General features: G+C 51.9%; 4 protein-coding genes across 4 annotated transcripts; 2 read left to right on the top strand and 2 right to left on the bottom strand.

Annotated features, from left to right (window-relative positions):
- TGAM01_v210070 (hypothetical protein) lies at positions 1–244 on the top strand (the record flags this gene model as incomplete). Its single annotated transcript, XM_018808763.2, has 2 exons — positions 1–168; positions 216–244. Coding segments are annotated over 2 exons (197 nt in total), but the record flags the coding sequence as incomplete, so codon positions are not given.
- A 452-nt stretch (positions 245–696) lies between these two features.
- On the bottom strand, positions 697–3257 carry TGAM01_v210069 (hypothetical protein; the record flags this gene model as incomplete). Its single annotated transcript, XM_024550709.1, has 6 exons — positions 697–1249; positions 1339–1504; positions 1588–2330; positions 2608–2815; positions 2916–2996; positions 3095–3257. The coding sequence occupies 6 exons, from the start codon at positions 3255–3257 to the stop codon at positions 697–699; spliced, it is 1914 nt and encodes a 637-aa protein (XP_024404557.1).
- Positions 3258–3838: 581 nt separating this feature from the next.
- On the top strand, positions 3839–4865 carry TGAM01_v210067 (RNA polymerase II holoenzyme cyclin-like subunit; the record flags this gene model as incomplete). Its single annotated transcript, XM_018808765.2, has 2 exons — positions 3839–3998; positions 4060–4865. 2 exons carry the CDS (start codon positions 3839–3841, stop codon positions 4863–4865), a joined length of 966 nt encoding a protein of 321 aa, XP_018657974.1.
- A 316-nt stretch (positions 4866–5181) lies between these two features.
- On the bottom strand, positions 5182–6515 carry TGAM01_v210068 (hypothetical protein; the record flags this gene model as incomplete). Its single annotated transcript, XM_018808766.1, has 2 exons — positions 5182–5957; positions 6110–6515. 2 exons carry the CDS (start codon positions 6513–6515, stop codon positions 5182–5184), a joined length of 1182 nt encoding a protein of 393 aa, XP_018657975.1.
- Positions 6516–9724: the final 3209 nt, after the last annotated feature.

Genomic DNA, 9724 nt, shown 5'->3' with positions numbered 1-9724 from the left:
CTGCTGCTACTGCTGCTACTGCTGCTACTGCTGCTACTGCTGCTACTGCTGCTACTGCTGCTACTGCTGCTACTGCTGCTACTGCTGCTACTGCTGCTACTGCTGCTACTGCTGCTACTGCTGCTACTGCTTCTACTGCTGCTACTGCTGCTACTGCTGGTTATTTAAGTGTGTCTCTAGTCGTTGTGTATTTTGACATATGGACTGTTAGGTAGCTGTTTCATTGAGCTACAGCTGGGGTTAGGTAATAAAACTGGAATGCTGTATAACTTCTCTGTTCAATAAGTAATCAGCTACTCATGGTTTTCAAGGCATGTAATAAAAATAGGACTATCATTTCACAAGAGGTCAAAGATTGAAATAAAAATACCAAATTCTATTTGATATAGCCTAGCAGCCAACCAGCAGCGCGGATATACATAATCAATGCCGCCTCCTGATCTATCTAGAACCAGCCGTCCGCCTTTCTTTCTACTACATAGATCCCAGCTTAAACAGTTACCAAAAAAAATAAAGGCCTTCCAAATGCGAATGAAGCTCGCTGCCAACCAATCAACCGTTATGTCCGACAAATGAGATCGACAATGCTAATGCAGTGAAATAGATGCTTGTGTGGTATCATCATCATATTCTTTTTTTTCCTCTATATTCTCCTCGCCGGCTCCGTGATGTTGTAGCCACTCTGATATTCATCAATCAGTGCAGCGCGAGAATGCGTTTTGCGTTTTCGTACACCACCCACGTTATACTCAACGCCGGGGCAACCTTGAGAAGGTTTGGCGTCAGGCCCTTGTAGAGTCCGCGGAAGCCTTCATGCTGGATCGTCTTTTGCGTAACGTCCCAGATTCCTGTGTATGTTTGAGGGTGCATGACCGTGCCTTGCGTCTGTAATCGTGTTCGCACCACGTTTAGTGGATAGACAACCGACGCGCCAAAGGCTCCGGATGTTGCGCCGATGATTCCCGTGGCGATATTACCAGGTTCAACGTCGTCTTCGTGGCATCCCGCATATTTGGCATAGCGGATGCGGTAAGATTGCTTGAGAAACTCAAATGTTCCCATGTCGATGGCACTATAGGGGAACATGCCGATCAACCCCATAGTGACACCCCGGTAGCAGGCTCGCAGACCGCCATCTGCGTACATTTTCAAGGCCGTCTGTCGGACAAGGGCGCTCCCCGTCAGGCCACCTTTGACAGTTTCGCACTGAAGCCGGAATTTGAGAGTATCGAGGGGATAGACGCAGAATCTAATGAGCAAAGCGTGGTTAGTAAAAAAAAAAAAAAATTCAGAGTAATTCAACACCAAGCTGCTTAGGATCCATCAGTTGTAACGTACTGGGCAATCATTCCAGCCATGCCGCCAGCAACAAATTTTGAATACGAGTTGATATTTCTGGCATCGCCATGGCCCTCAAAATTGGCCAGCGCTCGCTTGGCAGCTTCGTATGATCCAAACTTGATGGCCGTCTCCGGCATGATCTTTATAACATTCAATCCATTACCTGTTGTTTTTTAACATTCAATGGTTAGCCCATTTGCACAAAAGACATTTACTGCTCATAACCATGGTGAACAACGTGCTTACCGGCAAAAAAGCTGCGGATTCCGCCCGATCGATACAGATCCTTCATGGCATCGCTAAAAGGCCTGGCTGCGTTTCTCAGGGCATCAATGATGCGGCCCTGCTTCAGAGCCCCTATCGCCGTCTCGGCACCGCTGGTGGTGTTGACGAGCAAATACACCTTTAGTCGGTCAAGCGGAGCAGTGGCCGTCCGCGACACTCCACCGGCGATGGCACCCGCGAGGAAGTAACCTGGATGGGGAGCAAAGTCTGTCAGTCTAAACTTCTTTCTTTTTGTCGGTAAAGCTCCGGTTGAGGAGGACTCTTCACGGTGCTCGACTGAGATGCCATCGCCGTCGGTCTCTGTAACGGCATCATCTGCCCCTGACGGATCCTGCTCGACTTCTGAAATTTCGACAGCAGACGCATGCGCCGTCGCGTCAACAAAATTTCCTCTTGCATGTTGTAGCGGCACTTGGAGCGCCGAGTTTGCTATCCCAGCGGCTTGCGGAGGAGACGGTGGAGGAGGTGATGGAAGCTCTGGGGGCGTCCTTGGATAGGACGAAGGAAAGGCCACTCTTAGGAGAGAGCCGAAGAGGATATTAAGAAAAGAGCTAGAAGAACCGGCCCTACCTAAGCCTTCCAATGTTTCCCCACTCACGAGAGAGTCTCCCTCAGGCGTGACATTAACCACCGAGTAATAAAAGGACAGGACGGCATGGAGATGGGACGCATCCTGGTTCCCCGGCATGAAGAGCAGGAATTTCCTGGGGTAACTCGGTCAGCTGGTGGATGCCTTTTCGCCATTCAGTGCCGTGTTTCATGAGGCATATATATCAGAAGGCACAAACAGGGCGTTTTTTGGTGATCGGTCTTGTGGTGTTCGTGCCCGTGTCCCCAGCTCAAGACCGAGGCACATGACCCCTTGAGATCGTGCGCCTGACAGCGATCCACCCAAGACCAATAAACGGCCCCCATCCATGTCATGACAGGAAACAGAGATGGAGTCTGTGAATCAGAAAAACTGCTTTATGCTTCACTTACCGCCACTCGTCAAAGCTAACGTATCCATCGTTGTTGAGGTCCATGTCGCTGAAAAAATCATTAAGCCTTCGGTTCGACACCGTCAACCCCGCAGCCTTGAATGCCGTTTGGAGCTCAGGCTTGTCCAGCTTCCCGTTGCCGTCGCGATCGATGGATTTAAATAGGTCGAAGAGTTGACGCTCCGCTTGCCGTACAAAATCTCGAAACTCTAGCAGGACAGAAAGAAAAAAGCTTCGAGTCAGTAACTGTAGCTAGCTCGAGCTGTGTATAAGGCGGCCTGCGCGCGCCAGGAACAATTGATCATGTACCTTCATATTGAATCTTTCCGTCGCCGTTTGTATCCACCTCGTTCATGATCTTTTTCAGCATCGCATCCGCATTCTTCAGCGCTGTTTGCAAGAGAGAGAAAAAGTCAACAAACGCCCAGATACTCATTTGTGGGGTAGGATGCGCCGCTGCGCAAAAGAGAGAAGAAGCAGCTTCTTACGGTGATCTATCTTTTTGAAGCCCTTCTTCAAGCCCTTAAAGTCCAGCTCTCCGCTGGCGCTGGGCTCCAGCTGAGCCCAGAGACTCTCAATGCGATCATGATGCTGGGTTTGCGGCTCATGAAGCCCTTTCTCCACCTCGGTAGCTGGCCTAGACTGTGTCATGGCTCTGGCATTTCTCGAAGGCGACGTCGAAGCGGCAATAGGGATGCCGCTATGGAGTGAGGAATTCTGCAGGCACGTCGTCTTGTGTCGTTCCGGTGTTATCTCAGCCGCATCGTAGAGGTCTGGAGGCTTGCGATCTGGCGGGCGATGCCAATTGAGAAACGGGGACAGCAACTGACGTCGTAGCTCGGGAGTAGCAGGATTGGAGGCCGCGGGTTAACGGACGGCTCTTTTAGGGAGGAATAGCCTTGGTAGCGCTGTGCTACGGGGGGTTTAGCGACCGCTACGTAATAAATCGCAGGTGTTTGGTTCGGGGCAATTAAGGGGGGGGGTTGCTCTGATAAGGATAAGGCACGTCGCTTATCGCCCCGCAGCCTCTCCCGTCCGAGCGTAGATTGGCTCGACGATACAGTCTTACATGCAGTGCTGCTATTCTTATACGACACGCTTTCTCTCAGCCTAGCAATCATCACTTATCCAAACCAGAGTCAGTCGTTACACACTCCTTTCATAGAGTTACGCGTCCGTCCTATCTCGCTGTCGGAGGGAGAGGCGCTCTCGCGGCCTCGTACTCCGCAGCCATGTCCGCCAATTACTGGGAGTCGACGCAGAAGCGATATTGGCTATTTACCAAAGATGAGCTGGCATTGATGCGGCAGAAGCTGGAGGACGAGAACCCCGAGATCGTGCGCATGTTTCCTCTCCCGCAGCCAAGACACCTAGCCATCTATTTCAACCAACGTGAGTCACCCGTGTTGCTTCTCGATGTCATCGTTTCCCAGCTAATTCTCCCTCTCAAAAGAGTTGCTAAGGCTGGGGAAGCGCCTCACCATCCGCCAGCAGGCCATGGCCACGGCGCAGGTCTACCTGAAGCGCTTCTACACTCGAGTCGAGATCCGCCGCACGAACCCCTATCTTGTCATCACGACCGCGATATATCTGGCCTGCAAGATGGAAGAGTCGCCTCAGCATATCCGACTAATCGTCACAGAGGCCAGACAGCTCTGGCAGGACTTCATCGGGCTGGACACGTCCAAGATTGGAGAGTGCGAGTTCTTCCTCATTAGCGAGATGAGCTCCCAGCTCATTGTTTATCAACCCTACCGAAGCCTGCTGGCCCTGCGCAGCGAGCTCGCCCTGGTCGACGAGGACGTGCAGCTCGCAAAGTCCATCATCAACGATCACTACATGACAGACTTGCCGTTTCTCTGCTCGCCTCACACCGTTGCGCTAGTAGCCATTCTCTTGGCTCTAGTCCTACGTCCCAATTCCTCAGTTCCGGGACAGAACTCGTCCGGAGCCGCGGCTGCAGGCCTGGCTGCCGCACAAGCTGCGCTGAGCCAGGCGCACTCAGCTCGATCAGGCCAAGGAGGCATCCTTGCCGAAATCCCGTCCACACCAGAACTCAAAGAACGGCATCAAGAAAATAGAATGACTCGCGTACATCATTTCGCAGCTTGGCTAGCCGAAAGCGACGTCGACATTGCCGCCATGGTGGACGCAACGCAGGAGATAATATCATTTTATGAGTGTTACGAACAGTATAACGACAAGCTTACTAGGGAACAAATTAATCGTTTTGTCAAGGCTCGAAATCTCGATAAGTAGGCGCTTGAGATTCCATTTGAATACCACGGCATTGGAAGCGTTGGGTTTGGCGTCTTGGGTTATGGTAATGGTTTGTGTGTTTGAAAGTCATGTTTCTACCAGGCGCTTCTCTTTTTTTTTTTTTTTTTTTTTTTTTTTACGAACACCTAGTCCGAACAGCGGCATCGATTTTACGGAAGCCTTTTCTCAAGGCATTATATTGGAAACCAGCGCTAGTCATCTATTTTGGTATACTTCTATTTCTATGTCTATTCTTCCTGGGCCAAATCTCGTCGCTGTTCGCATTTCCACTACTCTTGGATGATTTACCATCGCTCTATCGACTGCTCTTCCACGATGAAATGGCTGCTTCAACGACTTCCTTGCCTTTGTAAATGGCAATGGAATGGCTGCCAGGAATCACGCGAACGTCTACACCGTCTTCGCCCAACACCGCTCTGGTATCTTCGATCCACTCGTCCTTCACAATAAGAGCGTCTTTATCTCCCAAAATGACACAAACCCGTTGCAGTCCCCGACCTAGCTCCCGATTCGCAGCAAGTTTTTCACTCAAAACTGCCCACATCTTGTCGTGCTGGTCGTAGATTGGGGAATAACGAATGGTGCTCATATAACTGTCAACAAATGCCGGGTTGGCTTCCAGCTGCCAACCGATAACTTCACCGACTTTGACGGAGCCCTCCTGTCCGACAGCAATCCGCACGTCGTCAAAGTGGACATCTCCTTCGTCGCCCTCGGGGACATCTGCGCTCTGCCCATGCTGCGGCTCCAGTCGTGAGCGCATCCAGGTCCGGAGAAGCCACTCGGGCAGCAAGCCATGAGAATACATGAGGCGGCTCTGCCACGAGATGTGGGACTTTCGCACGAGGCCTCCCGGACAGACCGCGGTGAGAGAACGCACCATGTGCGAGTGGTATGCTGCAAAGGCGGCGATGAGGGCACCGCCTAGTGAATAGCCGATGAGGTGGAAAGAAGAGGCGCCTGTCCAGGAGAGCGATGAAGATGCCAACACGAGGAGGATCTGAGTCGTGTAGAGGCACTCATCGTATGCCGTATCGGAAGGGCCATCAGAGTAGCCTCTTCCAAAAAGATCTACATGTGCGGTGCATTCTAAGTTAGCACTCATTGCTCATATATCTGAAACTCACCCTTGAGAATGCCAAAACAAAGCAGCCAAGCAGCAAATATGAAAATGCTTACGAAAGTTCAAGCAATATAAGAAAGAAAATGAGATAGAAACATACCAAAGAGCATTACTCGATACCCCTTCCTCACCAACTCCCGCGCCATGTCCCCCATTGCAATGCACGGCGTCCCAATGCCATGTACCAGAAGCACCTTCTCGCCCTCCTCGGGACCCCATTCAAAGACCTTGATCGTACCATACACCGTCTCGACGTCCCGGCTTCCGGGGAACAGCTCCGGCGGGTACGGCACGGCCGCCGCCTTCTCGGAAGAGTCTTCCGGATCGGCGCCCACGACACCATCACGATGCTTCACGCGGACGATGTTCGTCTTTGGAGACTTTGCGCGTGGTGACAAGGTTGGCCGGACGAGCAGGTAGAGGGATATACAGGCTGCTGCTGCGAGGGCGGCGGTGCCTCTTTGCGAGAGGTGCTCGGGGCGGAAGCGATGCCCGTAGAGACTCATTGTCTTGGCCTTTTTTTTTCTAAGTTTTGGTGGTACAGCGCGAACCAGAATTTGAACGTCAAGTAAACAAGAAGATGCAAGCAATACTCCGAGTCTATAGAGGCTGAAACGAGCTTTGTTTTGGAATAGAAAGCGCCATTTTACTACATATTCTGATGCTGCGAACCTTAAGATAATCCACCTCCGAGGCCGTTGAGAGGGGCCGTTTACTCACCCCGCCGAAATGCCGAGGGTGTTTTCCTCTTCTGTTACCAGTGAATGGCCGTGTCTAAGCGGCAAAAGCGAATCTGTGCGCCTTCTAAAACTACAAATTCCGCAAATTTCAAGAGGTTACATGGAAATGCATAGGAATTTAATACCACTTTACTAATATTGAGGTTTATCTGCTTTGATCTCGTCTTTGAAAATGTTGGTGGCGGCTGCATTCTACTATGAGATAAAACACCAGATCTACCTCTCTGCTTGTATCTAGACCACATTTCGTTTTCTACGATTGATAGATATTGAGCCTTGATATTACCAATTCAGGGAAACCCCCACCCCAAAAGCTATTTGAAAGCTCCATGTTTAGTTTTGAGCTTGCTTTAGAGGAATCAATTAAAAGAACTCAGCATCAACCGATACGAAAGCATTCAGCGATGCGACTCCTTGCTTGGTACCCATTACACTTCACAGCAATTTTAACCTCCCCCAGGCCAAGAACTCAGCCTTACTTGATAAAGAAACCAGTATATGCACCATGATGTAGGCATCCAGGCAGAAATGGCGTCTATACAAAGGGAACGCAAATCGCGGGCTCAGATTAAACAGCAATTTTAACCTCCCCCATGCCAGATATCTGCAATGCTAAGCCCTCCAAATATGTAAAACTACGTCATCTCCACTAAAGCTCTGCGTATGCAAGGGCAGCACCAAAGAAGGGCGAAGTGAAAGAAGGTTTAAAAAAAGCAACAAAAAGGGAGCCTTGCGTGAGTTAATTAATTTATTGTACATACACGGCGGCATGGTGCATCTTGGCCTGCAAGTGGATTAGAGGACAGCTACAAATTCTAGATTTCGGGGCTCTGCATACGATAAGGCACGCAAGAGTGCATTAGTAGCACCTCAATAACAGGACCCTTATCTACGGCAAGCCCGTCTGGCGCAATCGCCCCGAACGGCAGCTCTCAAGATCGACAATGCCTCGGGCCAGTACGTAGCAATAACGAGAGGACGCTTCTCCGTGTGTCCGTGGAGCGGAAGACCCGGCGCCACGAAGCCACGCTTGGGGAGCAATAGAGCTCGGAATCGCACCGTGTGGCTGCTCGTGGTGGCTGTGCGCCCCGCCAGAGGTCTGAGAACCTCCAACCTTGATGGCGGTATCTCGAGGAGAGGATCCGGAATGGAGCTCCAGAGGCCATGTACCTGACCTCCAGGCGCCGGCCAAGCGCAAAGTACTCTCGGGAGCGGCTCAGGCACTTTGCAAGTCACTGCTCTGGTCACTTCTCAGAGTTCCAGGTCATTTCTCTCCACATACGGGCGACGACTCCACCACGCCGTGTCTCGCTTCTCCACCAAATGAGACCCGAGGCAGCCAACAGGAACTCGAATTCGGCGTCCATAGACACGATTTAATCCAATTAGGAACAGCTATCACATTCGCAAGTATCTGTCCCCTGTAGCCTCACCGCTTTTTCATGGGTCTGGCAGGGGTTCGTCCAGGGTTAAAGACCAGGGTGCGTGCAAGGGGTAATTCGAAGCTGTCGCTGCTTTTATCTTACCTGGGCTTGTGGCTTTTCCTCTTGGACCTTGGACCTTGGGGCGCGGGCTCGTACCCTTGTAGAAGGCGGAAAGAAGGAAAAGAAGAATGAGGGCTTGTGGATACATACTCCTCCATGCTACCTGACCTGAAGGATCCGGAGAAGAGCCAGTTGCGGCTAATGATAAGCTGACGATCGATCGTACGTAGTGCTGCTTCTGGCCATATCGAACAGGGTCCAGGCACCGAGTGCTTACAGCACAGGCACGATACAAGTCCGTTGGGCGAAATATGGGGTGCAGCAGATACCGAACGATCCCAGTGGACGGAATGGGGCTGAGAGCCAACCAAACAGACGTCTAAACTGTACCGGAAGCAAGCAGCCAGGCAGTGAGAGCCACGCGATCGAGCGGCGAACCGAGCCGGATACAGCGGGCGATCTGAGCATCTGTTAGTACTGCTGAGTGCTGCTACGGAGCACCCCAGACAAGCATCACGTTGGCTGGATTGGAGCTGTAGCCGGCAACCCTCCGAGACATATTGCTGCTAGTAGCGGTAGTGCAGTACGATGTTTTGTGTGGGTGCAGGGAGACGAGCGAGGGATGATGCCGCAAAAAGAGTTCAACGGCGAGTGCTAGAACGACAAGCTAGCGGGTACTCGTCCGTAGTAGCTGGCTGTGCTGTTTGTGGAAGTCGATGGTTGGTACTGCTGTACTGTATCATCACGATGGCCGCACATGGGCATGCCATGCTCGAACCAAAGGCCAGGCCAGGCCACCCATCCATCCAATGCCACGTCGGAGCCGACCCGGCGTTTACTGCTGCGAGTAGGACTCGCTCAGGAGTGGCCGTATGCGCACAAGGCGATGGCGCTTGTGGCTGGATGACGCTGCCGGCTTTGTTAGCGCCCTCAACCTCAACATGGCGGTGTTCTATTCGAAGCACTTTAGCCTTTGCTTTTGCAGAAAGAAGCAAGCTGATGCGGCAGCACCGCGCGCTACTGGCCTGAGACGGGAACCCCGTGCAGAGCTCGATGCAAAACCGGCGGCTATGGCGTTACTCAGGCGGGCAACACGCTCAAAGCTACTGCGAGCATGTTCCAGCTCTGCTGAAGCAGGCCACCGAGAAGCGGTTGGGTAGCAGTGATGACGGCATCCTCCTGAAGATATCATCAGACAGCCAGAAGCCTGGCATGATCCTGACGGCAGAGGGAGCAAGAATAGTTCTCGGGGCGCTGCACAATGCCACAAACGCCCGCAATTGCAATCATAGGTTTGGGATTTCCACTGATGGCCAGAGATTAGATTACGCCAAAGGAACCAAGCCTCGCTGCAGCGGCATCGACCACCACCACCAGCCAGCCAGCCATGGGGGAGGCGAAGCAGCTCTTTGCAGATCGATGCCACGGTGTAACAAGCTGCATCGATCCAATGCAGCTCTGCGAAACCCCGAATTAGACTGTCTTGGGCCA

The sequence above is a fragment of the Trichoderma gamsii genome, assembly GCF_001481775.2.
Source record: "Trichoderma gamsii strain T6085 chromosome Unknown Scaffold_55.2, whole genome shotgun sequence".
In the NCBI taxonomy this organism is placed as follows: domain Eukaryota; kingdom Fungi; phylum Ascomycota; class Sordariomycetes; order Hypocreales; family Hypocreaceae; genus Trichoderma; species Trichoderma gamsii.
Note: the sequence above shows the minus strand (reverse complement) of the source record. Positions and strands in the feature narration are given on the sequence as shown.